This window comes from Triticum urartu, chromosome 4A (assembly GCF_056163025.1).
Source record: "Triticum urartu cultivar PI428250 chromosome 4A, HENAU_Tu73, whole genome shotgun sequence".
Lineage (NCBI taxonomy): Eukaryota > Viridiplantae > Streptophyta > Magnoliopsida > Poales > Poaceae > Triticum > Triticum urartu.
In genome coordinates this window covers 619,738,252-619,763,900 of record NC_141876.1, presented here as the reverse complement: position 1 = coordinate 619,763,900, position 25,649 = coordinate 619,738,252, and the positions used below count along the sequence as shown (strand labels likewise).

The 25,649-nt window shown below is 45.4% G+C and overlaps 1 protein-coding gene and 1 pseudogene across 1 annotated transcript; both read right to left on the bottom strand.

The window, feature by feature from the left end:
* Nucleotides 1-10,658: 10,658 nt before the first annotated feature.
* LOC125553313 (uncharacterized) lies at nucleotides 10,659-11,478 on the bottom strand. Its single transcript, XM_048717123.2, has one exon. The coding sequence runs from the start codon at nucleotides 11,367-11,369 to the stop codon at nucleotides 10,758-10,760; it is 612 nt and encodes a 203-aa protein (XP_048573080.1). The 5' UTR covers nucleotides 11,370-11,478; the 3' UTR covers nucleotides 10,659-10,757.
* Nucleotides 11,479-24,192: 12,714 nt separating this feature from the next.
* LOC125553314 (1-aminocyclopropane-1-carboxylate oxidase homolog 3-like) lies at nucleotides 24,193-25,392 on the bottom strand (annotated as a pseudogene).
* Nucleotides 25,393-25,649: the final 257 nt, after the last annotated feature.

The window sequence follows — 25,649 nt, the reverse complement described above, 5'->3', positions numbered from 1 at the left end:
AGATGGGTATGAGACCCACATGAGTTGCCATGGTGATAACCCAACCTATGTGATCGGAGATCCCGTGAACTAGGACCTGGGAAAACAAGCCAGTGGTGAACTGAGGAGAGTAACTATACTAACCCACTCCGTTGGAGATGCAATACTCTCGATACTGTATGGTAGGATGACTACGGTCTCAATGTGTTCCAAAGCTTATAAAAGTAAGATGCTATCCTACAGAGCGATCTTTGGAGGAACACACCTATATGAGCCCGACTGCTGGTCACAGTCTATGAGATTGGGGTGATCTCTAGTAAGCTCATGAATAGGCCAGGAGTGTGACTTATATGCTCCACCCGAGGGGTCAGCCTTCGGCAGCCTAGTACTAGTAAGACATGTAGTGAAACTTCTTTACGCCAAACTGACAATTCAAGGCATAGTCCATTGTTCAGTTGTGAAGGAGTGTAGCCACTTGTTCTAGGTGAAGTTCAACCTTAACAGGTCTTTGCTGAAACACTGGTATATCAAAACAGCAATTGGAACAGAGGACACAATGGGCCCTCGAGATCTGGTGGGGGATTGCTGAAATCTGAGATGGGCTCTAGGACCATATTGCAATTTCTGAAAAATCTCTAAGGGCCCATGTGGGTTATATGGCACTAGGTGTGGTGGGAAGTTTAGTCCCACCCCGGAAGTGGAAGGAGAGTTGGAGTGGTTTATAAGGGTTTCTCTTCTACATGCTATTGGAGCTTGAGAACAGAAGTGGCCCTCGCGCACTCCTCCTCCGCCGCCCGCCTCGCCACGCCACGACGCGCCGCGCCGCGGGTTGCGGGATTGAGCCGAGCCGAGCTCACACCTACGCGCTTATTTTTGCCAGTCACTAACGGAGAGTTTTCTGACAGCTGGGCCACGATCTGAGACGTCGGATCGTGGGCTGTCACGGACTCGGACGTGGGTCGAGCCCACGTCTCTCCACGCGGCTGTGCCTATAAGTATGCGGTGTCTCCTAACCCTAGCCGCCACGAACAGATCACATCTGCTCACGCGCACGCCCACCGTCGTTCCTTTGCTGCTGCTGCCGCCGGTGACTCCATCCCGTCCGCCGCGTACACGGTCGACGGGAGAGCAGGTCTCCGAAACCACGTCCTTCTGGTTCCTGTACGGGGTGAGGGGCGAATAGGTTTTTGGGCAGCGATTACGCGACTGCTCGCTTCCGATTGTCTACTTCCTCTACGTCCGCGTCGCCTTCATCATCACCATGTCCACCGACGCCGACCGTGCCGCCGCCGAGAAAGCTGAAGCCGACAAGAAGGCCGCCGAGGACGCCGCTGCTGCCACCAAAGCCGCGGCCTCTGCGTGGCCTACTGGAGGGTATAACTCGTTTATCCCGCTCCTGATTATTTTCATATTAGCAGTACTAGCAGTATGTGTAGATTTGTCTACTGTTTGCTTAGTACGTGCATGTTTAGATCAGAGTCAGTACGTCATCAACTTAGTCAATGCCATGCTAGTGATTTACTCATGGATTAATTTAATCGAGAAATTGCCTATTTACTCAACAATCCAAAAACCTATTATGTGTAGGAATTTCTCGGCAAGTGGCTTTGCCGCTGCACTGAAACCGGATAAGTTTACCGGTACATACTTCAAGCGTTGGCAGACTAAGACCACGTTATGGCTCACGGCTATGAACGTGTTCTGGGTCACCGGTGTCTCCACGGGAACGATTGCTCCTGAACAGGAGAAGGCGTTCAAGGAGGCTACCGTTGTGTTTCTCGGAGCAGTTCTTAGCATGATCGGAGATAAACTGGTCGACGCATATTTACATGTGCATGTCGCCAAGGACTTGTGGGAGGCGCTCGAATCTAAATTCGGGGCCGCCGATGCAGGGAGCGAGATGTATATTATAGAGCAGTTCCACGATTACAAGATGGTTGAAAACCGTCCTGTATTGGAGCAGGCTCATGAGATAATATGCATTGTTAAGGAACTTGAGCTTCTCAAGTGCGAGTTACCGGGCAAGTTTGTCGCGGGCTGCATAATCGCTAAGCTCCCTAATTCCTGGAGGAACTTTGCCACCACTCTGAAACATCAGAGGCGTGAATTCTCTGTGGAGGATGTCATTGGCCATCTGAGTGTTGAGCAGAATTCGAGGGCAAAAGACTCGCACGGAAAAGGGGCCGAAGGGACTTCTGTTGCCAACATGGTGAACCAGAAGAACTTCAACTCCCACAAGCCCAAGGGAAAGAACGGTGTCCAACACAATACCGACTTTAAGAAGAAGGGTAAGAAGACCTTCAAGAAGAACAAGAAGGACGAGGGCTGCTTTACTTGTGGTTCGGTTGCACATTGGGCCAACAAGTGCCCAAACAAGTACAAGAAGTCAGGACAGGACTCCAAGTCTGTCAACATGATTGTGGGCAACAATGAGAATGGTGCATCTGGGTACGGTAATTTATTTACTGTTTTTTCAGTGTTTCAACCCAACGATTGGTGGGTGGACACAGGTGCAGGTGTTCATGTGTGTGCTGACATTTCATTGTTCACTTCTTACCTGGTCACAGGTCACGGGTCCGTATTGATGGGGATTGGCGCGAGTGCTTCTGTTCATGGTGTTGGCACGGTCGATCTGAAGTTTACTTCGGGAAGGATCGTGCAGCTGAAGAACGTGCAGCATGTCCCCGCCATCAAGAAGAACCTCGTTAGTGGCTCCCTTCTATGTAGAGAAGGGTTTAAGTTGGTTTTCGAGTCTAATAAATTAGTTGTTACAAAATATGGACTCTTTGTTGGAAAAGGTTATGAGAGCGGAGGGATGTTCCGCCTTTCCCTCGCAGATTTTTGTAATAAAGTCGTGAACCATATTCATTCGAATGTTAATGAATCTGAAGTTTGGCATTCACGTCTTTGTCACATTAGTTTTGGTGTTATGACGCGGCTAGCCAAGTTGGATTTAATCCCGAGTTTCACTTTAGCCAAAGGTTCTAAGTGCCTTTCATGTGTGCAAGCTAAGCAACCTCGCAAGCCTCATAAGGCCGCGGAGGAGAGACACCTGGCACCATTAGAACTCATACATTCTGATCTTTGCGAGATGAATGGTGTGTTGACTAAAGGTGGAAAGAGATACTTCATGGCATTGATAGATGATTCCACTAGATATTGCTATGTGTATCTGTTAAATACTAAAGATGAGGCTCTACACTACTTTAAAATCTATAAGGCAGAAGTTGAAAATCAACTTGAAAAGAAAATTAAACGAGTCCGGTCAGATCGTGGTGGAGAGTACTTCTCGAGTGAGTTTGATTCCTTCTGTGCGGAACACGGCATTATTCATGAGAGGACGCCTCCCTATTCATCCCAGTCAAACGGGGTTGCCGAGCGGAAAAACCATACTCTAACTGATTTGGTTAACGCCATGTTAGATACATCGGGTTTATCCAAGGCATGGTGGGGGGAGGCTATATTGACGGCATGTCATGTCCTGAATAAAGTTCCGACAAAGGATAGTGAGATCACTCCCTATGAGAAATGGGCAAAGAGAAGGACGACACTCTCGTACTTGCGCACTTGGGGCTGTTTGGCGAAAGTCAACGTGCCGATCCCCAAAAAGCGTAAGCTTGGACATAAGACCGTGGACTGCATTAATTTGGGCTACGCTAAGAACAGCATTGGCTATAGATTTCTAGTAGTGAAATTTGAGGTACCTGACCAGAAGATCGGTACAATTATGGAGTCTAAGGATGCTACATTCTTTGAGGATATTTTTCCTATGAGAGATATGCAAAGCACTTCTAGACAGGAATCTGAGGAGACTCCTGAACCTGCCATCCCTATGGAATATTATGAACAAACACATGATGAAAATCCTGAGGAGGATGACGAGGAAACCCTTGGTAGGGGCAAGAGACAAAGGACTGCAAAGACCTTTGGTGATGATTTCTTCGTGTACCTCGTGGATGATACTCCCACTTCTATTTCAGAAGCGTATGCCTCTCCAGAAGCTGACTACTGGAAGGATGCGATCCGTAGCGAGATGGATTCCATCATGGCTAACGGGACATGGGAGATCACTGACCGTCCCTATGGTTGCAAACCACTGGGATGTAAGTGGGTGTTCAAAAAGAAGCTTAGGACCGATGGTACGATTGAAAAGTACAAGGCTAGGCTTGTGGCCAAGGGCTATGACCAGCAAGAAGAGGAAGATTTCTTTGATACTTATTGGCTAGACTGACCACCATTCGAGTATTACTCTCGTTGGCGGCCTCACATGGTCTTCTCGTCCATCAGATGGATGTTAAGACGGCTTTTCTAAATGGAGAGCTAAAGGAGGAAATCTACATGCAACAGCCTGATGGCTTTGTGATAGATGGTCAGGAAAGAAAGGTGTGTAGGTTGATAAAATCTTTATATGGCCTGAAACAAGCACCTAAGCAATGGCATGATAAGTTTAATACAACTCTGACATCTGTTGGTTTCGTTGTTAATGAGGCTGACAAATGTGTATACTATCGCCATGGTGGGGGCGAAGGAGTTATACTGTGCTTGTATGTTGATGACATACTGATATTCGGAACAAACCTCGAAGTCATTGAGGAGGTCAAATCATTTCTATCTCAGAACTTTGAGATGAAAGACCTTGGTGTGGCTGATGTTATCTTGAACATCAAGCTACTGAGAGATAATGAGGGTGGGTCACACTTCTGCAATCCCATTACGTTGAGAAGGTGTTGAGTCGTTTTGGATATTCGGACTGCACACCATCTCAAACACCATATGATCCTAGCGTATTGATTCGAAAGTCCAAAGGCATGGCTAAAGATCAATTGAGATACTCTCAAATCATTGGTTCACTGATGTACCTAGCGAGCGCAACGAGGCCTGACATCGCGTTTGCTGTGAGCAAACTGAGCCGGTTTGTTTCCAAACCGGGTGATGTACATTGGCATGCTGTTGAGAGAGTTATGCGCTATCTGAAAGGTACTATGAACTATGGACTTCACTATACCGGATACCCGTCGGTACTTGAAGGGTATAGTGATGCGAATTGGATCTCTGATGCTGATGAAATGAAGGCCACAACTGGGTATAAGTTTACTCTTGGAGGTGGCGTTGTTTCCTAGAAGTCTTGCAAGCAAACGATCTTAACGAGATCAACAATGGAAGCAGAATTAACGGCATTAGACACATCTGGTGTTGAAGCGAGATGGCTTCGAGATCTTTTGATGGACTTGCCATTGGTTGATAAACCGGTTCCGGCTATCCTTATGAACTGTGACAATCAGGCTGTCATCACCAAGGTGAAGAGTTCAAAGGACAACATGAAGTCCACCAAACACATAAGAATGAGATTAAAAGCTGCCAGAAAATTAAGAAACTCCGGAGTGATAGCGTTGGACTATGTCCATACGGCTAAGAATCTGGCAGATCCCTTTACAAAAGGGCTATCACGTGTTGTGATAGATAATGCATCGAGGGAGATGGGTATGACACCCACATGAGTTGCCATGGTGATAACCCAACCTATGTGATCGGAGATCCCATGAACTAGGACCTGGGAAAACAAGCCAGTGGTGAACTGAGGAGAGTAACTATACTAACCCACTCTGTTGGAGATGCAATACTCTCGATACTGTATGGTAGGATGACTACGGTCTCAATGTGTTCCAAAGCTTATAAAAGCAAGATGCTATCCTACAGAGCGATCTTTGGAGGAACACACCTATATGAGCCCGACTGCTGGTCACAGTCTATGAGATTGGGGTGATCTCTAGTAAGCTCATGAATAGGCCAGGAGTGTGACTTATATGCTCCACCCGAGGGGTCAGCCTTCGGCAGCCTAGTACTAGTAAGACATGTAGTGAAACTTCTTTACGCCAAACTGACAATTCAAGGCATAGTCCATTGTTCAGTTGTGAAGGAGTGTAGCCACTTGTTCTAGGTGAAGTTCAACCTTAACAGGTCTTTGCTGAAACACTGGTATATCGAAACAGCAATTGGAACAGAGGACACAATGGGCCCTCGAGATCTGGTGGGGGATTGCTGAAATCTGAGATGGGCTCTAGGCCCATATTGCAATTTTTGAAAAATCTCTAAGGGCCCATGTGGGTTATATGGCACTAGGTGTGGTGGGAAGTTTAGTCCCACCCCGGAAGTGGAAAGAGAGTTGGAGTGGTTTATAAGGGTATCTCTTCTACATGCTATTGGAGCTTGAGAAGAGAAGAGGCCCTCGCGCACTCCTCCGCCGCCGCCCGCCTCGCCACGCCACGACGCGCCGCGCCGCGGGTTGCGGGATTGAGCCGAGCCGAGCTCACACCTACGCGCTTATTTTTGCCAGTCACTAACGGAGAGTTTTCTGACAGCTGGGCCACGATCTGAGACGTCGGATCGTGGGCTGTCACGGACTCGGACGTGGGTCGAGCCCACGTCTCTCCACGCGGCTGCGCCTATAAGTATGCGGTGTCTCCTAACCCTAGCCGCCACGAACAGATCACATCTACTCACGCGCACACCCACCGTCGTTCCTTTGTTGCTGCTGCCGCCGGTGACTCCATCCCGTCCGCCGCGTACACGGTCGACCGGAGAGCAGGTCTCCGAAACCACGTCCTTCTGGTTCCTGTACGGGGTGAGGGGCGAATAGGTTTTTGGGCAGCGATTACGCGACTGCTCGCTTCCGATCGTCTACTTCCTCTACGTCCGCGTCGCCTTCATCATCACCATGTCCACCGACGCCGACCGTGCCGCCGCCGAGAAAGCTGAAGCCGACAAGAAGGCCGCCGAGGACGCCGCTGCTGCCACCAAAGCCGCGGCCTCTGCGTGGCCTACTGGAGGGTATAACTCGTTTATCCCGCTCCTGATTATTTTCATATTAGCAGTACTAGCAGTATGTGTAGATTTGTCTACTGTTTGCTTAGTACGTGCATGTTTAGATCAGAGTCAGTACGTCATCAACTTAGTCAATGCCATGCTAGTGATTTACTCATGGATTAATTTAATCGAGAAATTGCCTATTTACTCAACACCGTACAGAACTTAAAGCACTCCCCAGCCAGACCAGCTCGGAACGACAGTTTCCAGCGAGCCAGGCTAGGTCAAGCCACCTCGAGCGCACGCGATGGGCCTCGTTGCACGAGTGAATATAGGAGGGATGCAAGCTTTGTACGTGGTTTCTTCTCCTACCTTCACTAAACTCCTCCCTAATCTCTTTTTTTTTGTCCTTTCTAATCTACACAATGGTACTTTGATTCGCGATAAGCTAGAAACAGTGCTTCGATTCGAGATAAGCTAGATACAGGAGTGAAAATGAAATGAATTATGTACTCCGCCAAATTTAGAAGATCGACTAGATACCAACGAAACTTGCCCTAAAGCTAACAACCAACATATGCTTGACATTTGTAGTCCCCCATCTCAGTTTACAAGGCTTGCACGTGTATCTAGGTCGTCAATTTAACTTATATAAAATAAATTGTTTAACATCAAAAATTATATCATTAGAAAATAGAATATCTAAAGTTTCTAATGATATTTTTTTTTGTAATATATGCCTCTTATTAAGTTGGTCAAATTAACGACCTAGGTGTATGTGCAAGACTTGTAAACTGAGATAGAGGGAGCAGGTGTTTGGCTTGAGATTAATTTGCTCTAGCGGATGGAGATGTCCTCCAACATATGCTTGACATTTGTAGGTGTTGGCTTGAGATTAATTTGCTCTAGAGGTTGGAGATGTCCTCTGATTAGAGCATGGGGGAACAAGCTAGTTAAGTACTAATTAACTAAAGGTCTCAGCTTAGTCTGTAAAGGGAGGAAGAGAAAGTATGCTGACGAGGGACAAAGGAATATTATTGTGTCAGCAATTAATTAAAGTTGCTTACTTTTCATGCATGCATACATGGGGCCTAATAAGGCTAACCTTGCGTGCAGCGACTTAATAAGGCTAACCTAACTCTTATTTATGCTATTTTAATTACTGATTAATCTGTCATTAGTTCTTCATGCTTGCAGCAGTTAACTGAAGTAGTTAGTAAGTAGTACTGGCCGGGGTTGCTGCACGCTAGCTTAGGGCCTCTTTGATTCATAGGATTTTGAAAGTGCAGGAATAGGAAAAGTGTAGGGTTGGAGTGGCATGCCCATTTGAATCCTATAGAATTAGCAATGATTGTTTGATGCCACGGGAAAAACAAAGGAATTGTAAAAAGAGGTTGGAGTGGATGTTAAATTTCCTATGAAATGTAGTACAAAAGATTTCATAGGAAATTTTTTTATGAAATCCAATCCTATAAATCAAAGGACCAACATAGGAAAAAATCCTAAGGATTTCAATCCTCCAGAAATCCTATAAAATTCCTTTGAATCAAAGAAGCCCTTAGCTTCAGCAATCTAAATTCAGTGAGTCGGTTAGTCAAGGAATTTGTTGAGGACAGCAGGTGGGGTTTGTCATCCATCCATTCATCCATTCCAGAGTTGTTCCAGACAAGAGAATCCTGGAGCAATCACATCACATGCATATGCTAGGATTGGAGGAGTATCAAATCTGGAGGCTGTGAGACACTGAGACCAAACAACCCATGTGACTGACATGACTAAGTTTCATGCATTGCTTAGCTTCTCTCACTTGACTTATTAGCCAATCAGATCACTTGAGTTGAGTTGAGCTGAGCTGCTAGCGAGCCAGCATTCTCAAGGGCTCCGTCCATCCATCATTGTTGGTTGAAACAATTCAATTCAATTCAATTAAAGAGGATGAGAATGTCGATTTCATTAATCCATCCTGCCTGTCTCAAGATATCATCATACATGATCAATTAAGCTCGACTGGACTAGCTTTACAGGCAGCAGGTACAGTAGTAACAGGATGCTGAGTGAAGAGGGCTGAATTTAAGCTAGCTAATATGCATGCTGATTAGTGGGATGAGCTGATGCAGCTTATCTTCATGCATGCCTCTGTATCTGTCAGCTCATCTTCTTCGTCTACTGTTTTAGCTTGCAAAACCATCTTATATTATGGAACCCTTTGTATCTCATTAATCAACTACGTACAGTACTACACTAGACTGCATGATGCTCAGTTTGAGACGATCTAGGCGTCGTCGCGGTACAAGTGACACTTGTCGTACCTCTGGTGCCCTGTCAGGATACATAACTGTCGCACAAACGATGCAAATTCAGTGAAGCGAAGCGAACTAACAAAGTAAAGGCTACATAACTCTCGCACAAGAGAATATATACTTGAAAAACAATATAATGCACTTTCAGCGTGTTAAGCAGAGCAAGAGAGATGGTTTTTTATCCAGCTTGCATGTAAGATGATCCGAGAAGCTTCAAAATTTCCTATCTCAACTACAAACCGCAGGTCTTGGTTAAACTTAATTTCCTTAGCCCAGCATTTATTTATAAGAAAAACAAATTAAGAATATACTGGTTTCAATACATATCAGTAATAGTATAATCACTTAAAATCAGGTTCGTTCAACAAAATATAATATAAAATGGAAGCAACAGGAAAAACAGCTACTAGCAGGAAGGTTGCTACCATGCACGCACAGCAGTATATATCAGGAGAAGCCCCGTACCAGGACAGTTTAGAAAGACAGTGTTGGTTTTTAACCGAAATTGTGTGCGCACTACAACAATTATTATTAGCTTGTCAAACTCTTGGATAGTCTCATGGTCTGGGACAATATCTATTATCCGATTATTAGCTTTTCAGCCGAGGAAAAGCATGGGCTGGAGAAATCTGGAGGAGTATATATATGAGAGACGTCCACATATGCCATTGCATCTTTGCACAGACGGGCCACTGTACTGTGACAAGAGCAAAAGTTAGAATATGAGTTTAACCTAGGTAGTAGGTAATTAGCAGGCAGTGATCTGACCACCCTACTAATTCAACTCTGCACCTTTGCAGGACCCCTATGGAAAACTAAACATGCTGAAACCTGCTCCACCCCACACTTTCATGATCCTTGGTAACTAGGAGTATTTGTCGAAGGTTAATAGGCATATATATGGATACACGTTGTGAGACGTGACATATTTAAATTCAGTAAGTGTTAACAACTGTTTGTTTGTCTAGTTGATTGTTACGTAATTCAGTTACTATAAGATGATTATGTGCAGAGTGAGCATATCTCTGAGCATATGTAGTGTCGAACCAAGCACAGGATAGAAACTCTCTCAGACCTGCCTGTTTAAAGACGACATGCACAATGAATATACTCCTTCCAGTTGATATTGCAGGCACATTATTCCCCTGCTGTTATTGAAATTGACTAATAAATAAATAAATTACCAGCGTATATATTCGTATTCATGCTCCTTGAGGTGAGGTATAGAGGAGAGGAGTGCATCGATCAGAAGAATATCCAAAACATGTAAATGCGACCAGCTTGTATGTCGCGTCCCTGTAGCACAGAGGATTCACCAGGGCACATTTTTATTTTAGAAATACGTGCATGTCCATGGAACTGTAGTAGTGAAAATTAGGCTAGCAGTGAAGAGTTTGTTACTCTTTTTTCCTCAAAAAAAAAAGAAAAAGGAAAAAAAAAAGAGAGTAATCACTCGATCATCAACACAGAAAGTACGTATATTGCACAAATCTCCCTCACAGAATACTTGCAGTGAACCAGCAGTCGCATTGTTTGCCTTTAATTTGAAGCAGAAAAGACGAGTGAGCAGTAAAATTTGTGCCAGAACAAACCTTGTGATTATTATTTCAAATAACAGTAAAACCGATGTCACATCGATCTACATCCTTTCTATCAAGCAGATAAAAACAAACATTAGACATCATACGGTGCAACCAAGGCGCTGTTTAGGTTGGCCAGAATGCGCAACCCCTCGTTTTCACTAAGCAGCGCCTCCGCCCCTCGCACATCTCCAAGCTCATTTTCACACTCTTGGATAGTCTCACCAGTCATATCCACACAATGGAGTAGACCCAATGACTTCAGGTCGCCCTTGTCACCTTGGTGATCCCTAATCATAGCTTGGCAGATGTTGAGCGTGCTCACCACCTTCTCATATTGCAACTCAGAAATGCTGAGAGCATACATTGTCAGCGTGCCTTTCTTGGCGTTTTGCAACATTTTCTTTACCTTGACGCTAGCATCAGTGACACGACCCTTCAGGATGTCAATCGAGATGACCACCAAGTCACGGAGGTCTTTAGCCTTGGCGCTCCGACTGTCCGACTGGAGGGTCGACAAACAGAATTCCTTTGTGACACCGGTGTCTTGGCTCTCGCCTGAGGTGTTCTTGCACGCTTCCACTATGAGGCTTGTTGCCTTAGGTTTGCCACTGCCAGAGCCGCCGGCTTGAGTGGTGATGCCATTGGAAAGGAGCAGGAAGACGATCACGGAGAAGACGATGGAGGTCGGCGCCATTGTTGCCATTGCTAGAAGGCTAGATACAAGCCTTCAACTGTCCTTAAGCAGAGGGAGATAGAGTGAAATGGATAGGGAAGGGTGTGTATTTGTAGATATGGATGTATGAATGGAGGTGTTCGTGAGTTTGAGTTTTATTTATAGTGCGTACAGTGAGAATTCATAAATGCAGTATGCCGCTTGATCATGGATATGCATATTAATTAGTGTCCAGTCTCTGCACATTTTGCACATCCAAGTAATAATGCCCTTTATATTTACAAATACGATCGATGCTCTTTCACATTTTCATTTATTAATGCACATGAAGCTTCCATATATTGATCCTTTAATGCAACATAGCTTGAACATGGGTATCGAAATGATGAGTGTCCGTAGAATGCACAAGGATATATTCGTGTTCATTTTGCAACTCATCGTATTAATGCTCTCTATGTTCCACAAATACACATATACTCATTTTAGATCTTCTCATAGTAACACATATAATATCCATAGACTCATTAATGCAAAACAACTTGATCATGGATATCCAAGATGTATCTCATCAATATAGATTCACTATTGCAATGAAACATCTAACATTGATATCATCCATAGATTGATCCTTTAATTTAATGTAACATAGCTTGGACGTGGATATCCAAATGATGAGTGCCCATAGATTGCACAAGGATATATTGGTGTTCATTTTGTATCTCATCGTATTAATGCTTTCTATGTTCCACAAATACACATATACTCATTTTAGATCTTCTCATAGTAACACATATAACATCCATAGACTCATTAATGCAAAACAACTTGATCATGGATATCCAAGATGGATCTTATCCATATAGATTCATTATTGCAACGAAACATCTAACATCTAACACGGACATCATCCATATATTCATTATTGCAACATAGCTTGATCATGGATATCCAAATGACGAGTCTCTGTATAGAAAGCACACATATATATTGGTGCTCATTTTGTACCTCAGGGTATTAGTTGTTGGAAATATGCCCTAGAGGCAATAATAAAAGGATTATTATCATATTTCCTTGTTCATGATAATTGTCTTTTATTCATGCTATAATTGTGTTATCCGGAAATCGTAATACATGTGTGAATACATGGACACCAACATGTCCCTAGTAAGCCTCTAGTTGACTAGCTCATTGATCAACAGATAGTCATGGTTTCCTGACTATGGACATTGGATGTCATTGATAACGAGATCACATCATTAGGAGAATGATGTGATGGACAAGACCCAATCCTAAACATAGCACAAGATTGTATAGTTCGTTTGCTAGAGTTTTTCCAATGTCAAGTATCTTTTCCTTAGACCATGAGATCGTGTAACTCCCGGATGCCGTAGGGGTGCTTTGGCTGTACCAAACGTCACAACGTAACTGGGTGACTATAAAGGTATACTACGGGTATCTCCGAAAGTGTCTGTTGGGTTGACACGGATCAAGACTGGGATTTGTCACTCCGTATAACGGAGAGGTATCTCTGGGCCCACTCGGTAATGCATCATCATAATGAGCTCAAAGTGACCAAGTGTCTGGTCACGGGATCATGCATTACGGTACGAGTAAAGTGACTTGCCGGTAACGAGATTGAACGAGGTATTAGGATACCGACGATCGAATCTCGGGCAAGTAACGTACCGATTGACAAAGGGAATTGTATACGAGGTTGCTTGAATCCTCGACATCGTGGTTCATCCGATGAGATCATCGAGGAGCATGTGGGAGCCAACATGGGTATCCAGATCCCGCTGTTGGTTATTGACCGGAGAGCCATCTCGGTCATGTCTACATGTCTCCCGAACCCGTAGGGTCTACACACTTAAGGTTCGGTGACGCTAGGGTTGTAGAGATATGAATATGCAGTAACCCGAAAGTTGTTCGGAGTCCCGGATGAGATCCAGGACGTCACGAGGAGTTCCAAAATGGTCCGGAGGTGAAGATTATATATAGGAAGTGCAGTTTCAGCCATCAGGAGAGTTTCGGGGGTCACCGGTATTGTACCGGGACCACCGGAAGGGTCCCGGGGGTCCACCGGGTGGGGCCACCCATCCCGGAGGGCCCCATGGGCTAAAGTGGGGAGGGGAACCAGCCCATAGTGGGCTGGTGCGCCCCCCTTGTCCCACCCCATGCGCCTAGGGTTGGGAACCCTAGGGTGGGGGGGCGCCCCACCTGGCTTGGGGGGCACTCCACCCCTTGGCCGCCGCCCCCCTAGGAGATCCCATCTCCTAGGGCCGGCGCCCCCCTAGGGGAGCCTATATAAAGGGGGGGAGGGAGGGGCAGCCGCACCCTTGAGTCTTGGCGCCTCCCTCTCCCCTGCTACACCTCTCCCTCTCGTAGTAGAACGGCGAAGCCCTGCTACGGTGACCCCTGCATCCACCACCACGCCGTCGTGCTGCTGGATCTTCATCAACCTCTCCTTCCCCCTTGCTGGATCAAGAAGGAGGAGACGTCACGCTGACCGTACGTGTGTTGAACGCGGAGGTGCCGTCCGTTCGGCGCTAGGATCTCCGGTGATTTGGATCACGTCGAGTACGACTTCCTCATCGATCCCCGTTCTTTGAACGCTTCCGCGCATGATCTACAAAGGTATGTAGATGCAATCCGATCACTCGTTGCTAGATGAACTCATAGCTGGATCTTGGTGAAACCGTAGGAAAAATTTTGTTTTCTGCAACGTTCCCCAATAGTGGCATCATGAGCTAGGTCTATGCGTAGTTCTCTTTGCATGAGTAGAACACAATTTGTTGTGGGCGTAGATGTTGTCAACTTTCTTGCCGCTACTAGTCTTATTTTGCTTCAGCAGTATTGTGGGATGAAGCGGCCCGGACCAACCTTACACGTACGCTTACGTGAGACCGGTTCCACCGACTGACATGCACTAGTTGCATAAGGTGGCTGGCGGGTGTCTGTCTCTCCCACTTTAGTTGGAGCGGATTCGATGAAAAGGGTCCTTATGAAGGGTAAATAGAAGTTGACAAATCACGTTGTGGCTTTCACGTAGGTAAGAAAACGTTCTTGCTAGAACCCTATTGCAGCCACATAAAACTTGCAACAACAATTAGAGGACGTCTAACTTGTTTTTGCAGCAAGTGTTTTGTGATGTGATATGGCCAAAGTTGTGATGAATGATGAATGATATATATGTGATGTATGAGATGTTCATGCTATTGTAATAGAATCACGACTTGCATGTCGATGAGTATGACAACCGGCAGGAGCCATAGGAGTTGTCTTTATTTTTTTGTATGACCTGCGTGTCATTGAGAAACGCCATGTAAATTACTTTACTTTATTGCTAAACGTGTTAGCCATAGTAGTAGAAGTAATAGTTGGCGAGAAACTTCATGGAGACACGATGATGGAGATCATGATGATGGAGATCATGGTGTCATGCCGGTGAAAAGATGATCATGGAGCCCCAAGATGGAGATCAAAGGAGCTATGTGATATTGGCCATATCATGTCACTATTATTATTTGATTGCATGTGATGTTTATCATGTTTTTGCATCTTGTTTACTTAGAACGACGGTAGTAAATAAGATGATCCCTCATAATAATTTCAAGAAAGTGTTCCCCCTAACTGTGCACCGTTGCGACAGTTCGTTGTTTCGAAGCACCACATGATGATCGGGTGTGATAGATTCCAACGTTCACATACAACGGGTGTAAGACAGATTTACACATGCAAACACTTAGGTTGACTTGACGAGCCTAGCATGTACAGACATGGCCTCAGAACACAGAAGACCGAAAGGTCGAGCATGAGTCATATAGAAGATACGATCAACATGAAGATGTTCACCGATGTTGACTAGTCCGTCTCACGTGATGATCGGACACGGCCTAGTTAACTCGGATCATGTTATACTTAGATGACTGGAGGGATGTCTATCTGAGTGGGAGTTCATTGAATAATTTGATTAGATGAACTTAATTATTATGAACTTAGTCTAAAATATTTACAATATGTCTTGTAGATCAAATGGCCAACGTTGTCCTCAACTTCAACGCGTTCCTAGAGAAAACCAAGCTGAAAGACGATGGCAGCAATTATACGGACTGGGTCCAGAACCTGAGGATCATCCTCATAGCTGCCAAGAAAGATTATGTCCTACAAGCACCGCTAGGTGAAGCACCTGTTCTCCCTGCAGAACAAGACGTTATGAACGCTTGGCAGACACGTACTGATGATTACTCCCTCGTTCAGTGCGGCATGCTTTACAGCTTAGAACCGGGGCTCCAAAAGCGTTTTGAGAGACACGGAGCATATGAGATGTTCGAAGAGCTGAAAATGGTTTTTCAAGCTCATGCCCGGGTCGAGAGATATGAAGTCTCCGACAAGTTCTTCAGTTGTAAGATGGAGGAAAATAGTTCTGTCAGTGAGCACATACTCACTATGTCAGGGTTACATAACCACTTGACTCAGCTGGGAGTTAATCTCCCGGATGACGCGGTCATTGACAGAATCCTTCAGTCGCTTCCACCGAGCTACAAGAGCTTTGTGATGAACTTCAATATGCAGGGGATGGAAAAGACCATTCCTGAAGTATTTGCAATGCTGAAATCAGCAGAGGTAGAAGTCAAAAAGGAACATCAAGTGTTGATGGTGAATAAAACCACTAAGTTCAAGAAAGGCAAGGGTAAGAAAAACTTCAAGAAGGACGGCAAGGGAGTTGCCGCGCCTGGCAAGCAAGCTGCCGGGAAGAAGCCAAAGAATGGACCCAAGCCCGAGACTGAGTGCTTTTACTGCAAGGAAAGTGGTCACTGGAAGCGGAACTGCCCCAAATACTTAGCGGATAAGAAGGCCGGCAAAACGAAAGGAGCTGCGGAATAAGCGGAGACTGGCGAAGGACGAGGTGACGATGCGCGTCGGGAATGGTTCCAAGGTCGATGTGATCGCCGTCGGCACGCTACCTCTACATTTACCTACGGGATTAGTTTTGAACCTCAATAATTGTTATTTAGTGCCAGGTTTGAGCATGAACATTGTATCAGGATCTCGTTTAATACGAGATGGCTACTCATTTAAATCCGAGAATAATGGTTGTTCTATTTATACGAGAGATATGTTTTATGGTCATGCTCCGATGGTGAATGGTTTATTCTTAATGAATCTCGAGCGTAATGCTACACATATTCATAGTGTGAGTACCAAAAGAAGTAAGGTTGATAATGATAGTCCCACATACTTGTGGCACTGCCGCCTTGATCACATAGGTGTCAAACGCATGAAGAAGCTCCATGCAGATGGACTTTTAGAGTCTCTTGATTACGAATCATTTGACACGTGCGAACCATGCCTCATGGGTAAAATGACCAAGACTCCATTCTCAGGAACAATGGAGCGAGCGACCAACTTATTGGAAATCATACATACTGATGTGTGCGGTCCAATGAGTGTTGAGGCTCGCGGTGGCTATCGTTATGTTCTCACCCTCACTGATGACTTGATTAGATATGGGTATGTCTATTTAATGAAACACAAGCCTGAGACCTTTGAAAGGTTCAAGGAATTTCAGAGTGAGGTTGAGAATCAACGTGACAGGAAAATCAAGTTCCTGCGATCAGATCGTGGAGGAGAATACTTGAGTCACGAATTTGGCACACACTTAAGAAAATATGGAATAGTTTCACAACTCATGCCGCCTAGAACACCTCAGCGTAATGGTGTGTCCGAACGTCGTAATCGCACTCTATTAGATATGGTGCGATCTATGATGTCTCTTACCTATTTACCGCTATCATTTTGGGGCTATGCTTTAGAGACTGCCGCATTCACTTTAAATAGGGCTCCGTCGAAATCCGTTGAGATGACACCGTATGAATTATGGTTTGGGAAGAAACCTAAGCTGTCGTTTCTAAAAGTTTGGGGATGCGATGCTTATGTCAAGAAACTTCAACCTGAAAAGCTCGAACCCAAGTCGGAAAAATGCGTCTTCATAGGATACCCTAAAGAAACTATTGGGTATACCTTCTACCTCAGATCCGAAGGCAAGATCTTTGTTGCCAAGAATGGATCCTTTCTAGAGAAAGAGTTTCTCTCGAAAGAAGTAAGTGGGAGGAAAGTAGAACTTGATGAAGTATTACCTCTTGAACCGGAAAATGGCGCAACTCAAGAAAATGTTCCTGAGGTGCCTGCACCAACCAGAGAAGAAGTTAATGACGATGATCATGAAACTTCAGATCAAGTTGCTACTGAACTTCGTAGGTCCACAAGGACACGTTCCGCACCAGAGTGGTACGGCAACCCTGTCTTGGAAATCATGTTGTTAGACAACGGTGAACCTTCGAACTATGAAGAAGCGATGGCAGGCCCGGATTCCGACAAATGGCTGGAAGCCATGAAATCCGAGATAGGATCCATGCATGAAAACGAAGTATGGACTTTGACTGACTTGCCCGTTGAGCGGCGAGCCATAGAAAATAAATGGATCTTTAAGAAGAAGACAGACGCGGATGGTAATGTGACCATCTATAAAGCTCGGCTTGTCGCTAAGGGTTATCGACAAGTTCAAGGGGTTGACTACGATGAGACTTTCTCACCGGTAGCGAAGCTGAAGTACGTCTGAATCATGTTAGCAATTGCCGCATTCTATGATTATGAGATATGGCAAATGGATGTCAAAACGGCATTCCTTAATGGTTTCCTCAAGGAAGAATTGTATATGATGCAGTCGGAAGGTTTTGTCGATCCTAAGAATGCTGACAAGGTGTGCAAGCTCCAACGCTCGATTTATGGGCTGGTGCAAGCATCTCAGAGTTGGAACATTCGCTTTGATGAGATGATCAAAGCGTTTGAGTTTATGCAGACTTATGGAGAAGCCTGCGTTTACAAGAAAGTGAGTGGGAGCTCTGTGGCATTTCTCATATTATATGTAGATGACATACTTTTGATGGGAAATGATATAGAGCTTTTGGACAGCATTAAGGCCTACTTGAATAAGAGTTTTTCAATGAAGGACCTTGGAGAAGCTGCTTATATATTAGGCATCAAGATCTATAGAGATAGATCAAGACGCCTCATAGGTCTTTCACAAAGCACATACCTTGATAAGATATTGAAGAAGTTCAATATGGATCAGTCTAAGAAGGGGTTCTTGCCTGTGTTGCAAGGTGTGAAATTGAGCTCAGCTCAATGTCCGACCACGGCAGAAGATATAGAAGAGATGAGTGTCATCCCCTATGCCACAGCCATAGGTTCTATTATGTATGCCATGTTGTGTACCAGACCTGATGTAAACCATGCCGTAAGTTTGGTAGGTAGGTACCAAAGTAATCCTGGCAAGGAACACTGGACAGCGGTCAAGAATATCCTGAAGTACCTGAAAAGGACTAAGGAAATGTTTCTCATTTATGGAGGTGACGAAAAGCTCGTCGTAAAGGGTTACGTCGATGCTAGCTTTGACACAGATCTGGATGACTCTAAGTCACAAACCGGATACGTGTATATTTTGAATGGTGGGGCAGTAAGCTGGTGCAGTTGCAAGCAGAGCGTCGTGGCGGGATCTACATGTGAAGCGGAGTACATGGCAGCCTCGGAGGCAGCGCATGAAGCAATTTGGGTGAAGGAGTTCATCACCGACCTAGGAGTCATACCCAATGCGTCGGGGCCAATCAAACTCTTCTGTGACAACACTGGAGCTATTGCACTTGCCAAGGAGCCCAGGTTTCACAAGAAGACCAGGCACATCAAGCCTCGCTTCAACTCCATTCGTGAAAATGTTCAAGATGGAGACATAGATATTTGTAAAGTACATCCAGACCTGAATGTAGCAGATCCGTTGACTAAACCTCTCCCTAGAGCAAAACATGATCAACACCAGAATTCCATGGGTGTTCGATTCATCACAATGTAACTAGATTATTGACTCTAGTGCAAGTGGGAGACTATTGGAAATATGCCCTAGAGGCAATAATAAAAGGATTATTATCATATTTCCTTGTTCATGATAATTGTCTTTTATTCATGCTATAATTGTGTTATCCGGAAATCATAATACATGTGTGAATACATAGACACCAACATGTCCCTAGTAAGCCTCTAGTTGACTAGCTCATTGATCAACAGATAGTCATGGTTTCCTGACTATGGACATTGGATGTCATTGATAACGAGATCACATCATTAGGAGAATGATGTGATGGACAAGACCCAATCCTAAACATAGCACAAGATCGTATAGTTCGTTTGCTAGAGTTTTTCCAATGTCAAGTATCTTTTCCTTAGACCATGAGATCGTGTAACTCCCGGATGCCGTAGGGGTGCTTTGGGTGTACCAAACGTCACAACGTAACTGGGTGACTATAAAGGTATACTACGGGTATCTCCGAAAATGTCTGTTGGGTTGACACGGATCAAGACTGGGATTTGTCACTCCGTATAACGGAGAGGTATCTCTGGGCCCACTCGGTAATGCATCATCATAATGAGCTCAAAGTGACCAAGTGTCTGGTCACGGGATCATGCATACGAGTAAAGTGACTTGCCGGTAACGAGATTGAATGAGGTATTGAGATACTGACGATCGAATCTCGGGCAAGTAACGTATCGATTGACAAAGGGAATTGTATACGGGGTTGCTTGAATCCTCGACATCGTGGTTCATCCGATGAGATCATCGAGGAGCATGTGGGAGCCAACATGGGTATCCAGATCCCGCTGTTGGTTATTGACCGGAGAGCCATCTCGGTCATGTCTACATGTCTCCCGAACCCGTAGGGTCTACACACTTAAGGTTCGGTGACGCTAGGGTTGTAGAGATATGAATATGCAGTAACCCGAAAGTTTTTCGGAGTCCCGGAAGAGATCCCGGACGTCACGAGGAGTTCCGAAATGGTCCGGAGGTGAAGAATTATATATAGGAAGTGCAGTTTCGGCCATCGGGAGAGTTTCGGGGGTCACCGGTATTGTACTGGGACCATCGGAAGGGTCCCGGGGGTCCACCGGGTGGGGCCACCCATCCCGGAGGGACCCATGGGCTAAAGTGGGGAGGGGAACCAGCCCATAGTGGGCTGGTGCGCCCCCCTTGGCCCACCCCATGCGCCTAGGGTTGGGAACCCTAGGGTGGGGTGGGCGCCCCACCTGGCTTGGGGGGCACTCCACCCCTTGGCCGCCGCCCCCCTAGGAGATCCCATCTCCTAGGGCCGGCGCCCCCCCTAGGGGAGCCTATATAAAGGGGGGAGGGAGGGGCAGCCGCACCCTTGAGTCTTGGCGCCTCCCTCTCCCCTGCTACACCTCTCCCTCTCGTAGTAGAATGGCGAAGCCCTGCTGCGGTGACCCCTGCATCCACCACCACGCCGTCGTGCTGCTGGATCTTCATCAACCTCTCCTTCCCCCTTGCTGGATCAAGGAGGAGACGTCACGCTGACTGTACGTGTGTTGAACGCGGAGGTGCCGTCCGTTCGGCGCTAGGATATCCGGTGATTTGGATCACGTCGAGTACGAGTTCCTCATCCCCGTTCTTTGAACGCTTCCGCGCGTGATCTACAAAGGTATGTAGATGCAATCCGATCACTCGTTGCTAGATGAACTCATAGATGGATCTTGGTAAAACTGTAGGAAAAATTTTGTTTTCTGCAACGTTCCCCAACATTAGTGCACTCTATATTCTATCAATAACCATATGCTCATTTTTAGATCTTCTCACAGTAATACACACATCTAACTTGCAAATACTAAGTTCCCTAGATTTGGAGCGTCCTGGTGCGTCGGTGGCTATGGGGTTGCCATGGACCCGCCTGTAAGGGTGTGTTTCAATGGTTGAGAGTAACACACACCTAGCTGTAATGGGCTGCCGATTTTCGTGTTTTGGGAAGGTATTGTCTGACTTAAGTTTTTATTTGTTCTCACTTTATGCTTTTAACATAATTTTTATATTATTTTTCTTTATTTTTTGTTTATTTTTATTATTTTTAATTTCAAAATTTCACATTTTTATTCACGAATAACCTTTCTAGATTAAGGGTCGCCTGGTGCATCGAGGGCTATGAAGGTGGCTATGGGCCCCGCCTGGAAGGGAAGTGTTTGTGTTGCTCGTTGAAAGTAACACACATACCTAGCCGAAATGGACCGACGGTTTTCCCGTTTTGAGAGGGTTTTTCTTGGTGTTTTGGTTTCTTTTGTGTGTGTTTTGCTACTATTTTAATAGTTTTCATTTCTAAATTTTTCCATTTTATTTTTCTTCCCTTTTTATATTTTCGTGTTTTAATTCAGGAATGTTTATTAAAATTATTGGAAATTTTAAAAAAAACTCAATTATTTTAAAACTGATGAACATTTTTAAAAATGAATAAACACTTTTGAATTCATAAATATCTCTAAAGTCAATTAACATTTTACAGTCTACGAAATCTTTGAAATTTGTGATTCTTTTTCAAATTTGTGAACATTGTTTAGAATTCAAGAATATTTTTGTAACTTTGTCAATAGTTTTTAATTAATGTTTTTTTAATTCACAATGTTTTTTAAAACTCAAGAATTTTTTAAATCCATGACCACTTTTTATTTACCAAACATTTTCAAATAAGAAAACAATAGCTGGCTTTTCTAAGCTAGCAGTAAGCAGTGGAGCAAAAAAAAACTAAGCAAGCGAGCGGGGCAGGAAGCAGAGTTGAGTGAGCGAGAGTTTCGTTGACCGGCCCATGTGAGTATTATAACAACAATTTCATATTTTCAGCATGGAGATCCCAATGGGATGGGCTTACATAACAACCAACAACTGATATCGATATCGAAGCATGTAAGGACACCACAACCATGCACCGGACAACTCCGCTCTCCCCTCAGAACAAATATAGTCTCCAACAACATTGTAACACGATATGAAAACAATAAAACAATGACAAAACATAACTAACACCCAAGCCAAGTCAGCTCACACTACGAAATACTTTCCTTAATTACACCACGTACGTTGGTACCCAGGGGTGTAAGAACCACCTACAAGTGACCAATTTGGCTAAAGTGCTAAAAATGTTAGAAATAGAATTAGCACATTGGGTTTAATAATTAACATGTGGTAGTTAGTGAACCATCATTAGTCTAAGCGGTGTGTTCAACACTGAACCGACGCATGTAACTTACACCTTTTCTAGGTGTCTCTTCATCTTGTATATATAGTTCAAAGATCAACGAAATCAGTGGTTGTTGGATCATTCGTTTCTCTCATTTTTCATTTAAAATTTATCATCACAGATCAGAGCAAACACATGTCTAAAAAAACACCTACAAGTGACCAAATTTGCATCGACTGCTAAAATGTAGCAGCCCAACAAACATTTAGACAAGTCTAACTTGACCAGCTCTGATGATAAACGCCAGTATCATGCACATCTTACTTCAATTCTAGTTATGGGCTTACAACATTCTACATACAGGGGCGGAGCCAGGATAAAAAGTATGAGGGGGCAACGATTTGTTGAAACTTTTGTTTGACGAAAGATGTGTACGTATTTTCTCTTGTGGGGAGATGTGTCAAAAAAAAATTGGCAGGAGTTATGTAGAACTTTTTTCCCGCAAGGGGGGGGGGGGGGGGGGGGGGGTTGTCCGATTTCTTTTCGCAGGGAAATGTGTAGAAACTCATGGCTAGATCATTTACAAACACTGGTCACAAAAATATTCATAATTTGACTAAGAAACAAAATCTTACATTTTCTTGTAAGATAATTTTATCACACGGAAATATTCAGTTCAACGCAAAAATCAAATAAATCAACAATTAATATTCTGGTCTTCATTTTGTCTTCTCAACACACCATTTAGAGTGGTGGAGAAAACCCGCTATATAAAAAGGTCCAACTCTTCCTCAACTAGCGGTATGTGACTAAACTTTAGTACCATCTCTTGCCCTTTTATTCATGGGCCACCATTTGAGATTTCAGAAATTGCTATGGGCATGGCCTATTAGTTCTAATATTGCACGTCACAAATAATGGAGTTACCATCGACTGTGACAACATGATGCTACTATATTACAACATGGAAGGAGTAGTCACAGGCGTCGATGAATAAATGTATAGGAGGATAGTGTGTGGAGATATTATTGGCCATAGAGGAAAGGAATTACCTGTTCGGAAAAGGTAATTTGGTTTATTCATTGCTGATTTGGGAAATAAGCTTAATGTGATGCATTGAAGGGTAACAAGTTTCATTTTTTTTCATTCCTTTAGCTGGAACATTTCAGATATGCTAAAGATATGTAATTATTGTGCAATGCTTATAAAAATGAACAAATATTTCTTGGGCGAATTAGAAATAGCTAGTTCTTACTCAAGAATATTAGCCGTCGAATGAATATCTTCTCATTGCTTCATACTTACGGTCTTAAACAAATCTTAGTGCTTCGACTGGACAGCTCTTAATTGTCCGCTTAGAAATGGCTAAATAGCAAAACATATGAATGAATCTAAAATCATTTCTAGCATATTCTTAATCTAAAAACTTTAAAGCTGACAGTTTTGACATATGGAAGTTATTTACATGTTTGCGTCATGACGAAAATTTTAATATACTAGCATGTGAGGACGCACGGGTTGATTAGTTTAATTCGTAGTAATCAAGTTAATTGTCAGCATATAACAGCACGGGTCTAAGCATATATCGTATATTCAAGATTCACGCCGTCATAGATCAAATAAAAAAGAGTTTGTGATCGGAAAAAATTTCATGCCTCCTTGTCCAGCCAGACGTCGCCTCATCTGCACACACAGGACCTCCTGAATCTCTGACCGCTGCATCTCGTCCTGTCAAGCCAACATTTTTTTTAATCTTTTTGTGAAGTAAAAGAGTTTTTATTCCATGTGATTAGAGTTACACTGAGCTGGCAGGTCGGTCGGAGTCCTTCCGAAACAATATGGGCCTGAAATTATTCACAAATGGAAAAGACGAAGCAAATAATTAATGATTCAATCAGAGCCTGAAGTGGTGGAGCGCAGAGGTGCCGTCGAGGCCCTTGGCCCTGTACTCCCGCAGCAGCTCCTCCACCGTCGTGCTCCTGTACCGCGCCGACGATGGGCCGTAGCACTATCTTGGACGCGACCGCGCCGGGTGTCCCGAAGAAGCAGGCCACCGACAACCTCGGCCCGGAGGTCTTGGCCAACACGCGGTGCTCCACGCTCTTGAACCTGTCGTTGGACATGAGCTGCAGGTGGTCGCCGATGTTCACCACCAGCGCCCCCGCCACCGCCGGCACGTCCACCCACTTGTTGCCATCGAGGCCGTCCACGAGCACCTGGAGGAGCACGGTGAGGAAGCTGGGGTCCGAGTGCCTGGTGGTGCCCAGCGTGAGGTGCGGCTCCGGGCACGCCGGGTAGTAGTGGCCGGCCACGTTGAGCCCTTGCAGGCACGCGGTGTCCTGCTCCAGGTCCAGGTATCCGCCGCGGTGGAGGCCCAGCGCCTCTGACAGCAGCCCGAGCAGCGTGCGGCTCAGCCGCTGCACGAGCCTCGCGTACTCCGGCACGACCTGCCTGCACGCCGGCGGGATCTGCTCGGGCGACGGCGGCTCCGGCGCCATCTCCAGCAGCAGGGTGTCGCGCCAGTTGGCTGCCGGTGACTGGAACAGGTCGAAGTTGGAGTTGAACCGGACGCGTCGGCGGTGGTCCCGGGTGTAGTACGGCGCCCTGGCCTCCGCCGGCTCCTCGTTGAAGCGCCGCACCGCCGCGAGCACCTCGGACATGGCCTCCTCCAGCACGCCGTGGTTCAGCACCTGGAAGAAGCCCACCGTCTCGGCGGCCGCCCTCACCGCCCGGACGGCGTCGTGAGGCCAGCTAGGTCGATGACCGGGATCGTCAAGTGATGGGTTGGTGTGTTGTCGGGCGGGTGGTGGAAGATGGCGGGGACGGCGGTGACGCCCGCGTCGACGAGGCCTTTGACGCCAACCTTGAGCGCGCGGAGGCGGTCTGTGTCTGTGCTGCTCCTGGTGGTGGTGGACATGTCGCCTGGAATAGCTCTGTCATGTGTAATGTGATGGAGGGTTGGTTTGATTGCCAATGCCGCGGTGGTCGGGTCGGTCGGTCCGGCCAGTAACCCCGGAAGACGCGCTTAAAACGGCAGCGGCAAACGTGGGTGGAGGCCAGGCCAACCCCGACAACAAGGGTGCCGGCAACAACGACGACGATCGGGACAAGTGTCGGAGTTGCGGCATAAGAGCATCTCCAACAGATGCGCAACGAGCGGCGCGCTAAAACAGTTTTGTGCGTGGAGATAGCGGTTTTTTGCGCACGGCAGGGCGCTGGCTCCAGTAGCGGCTGCAAAATATTGCAC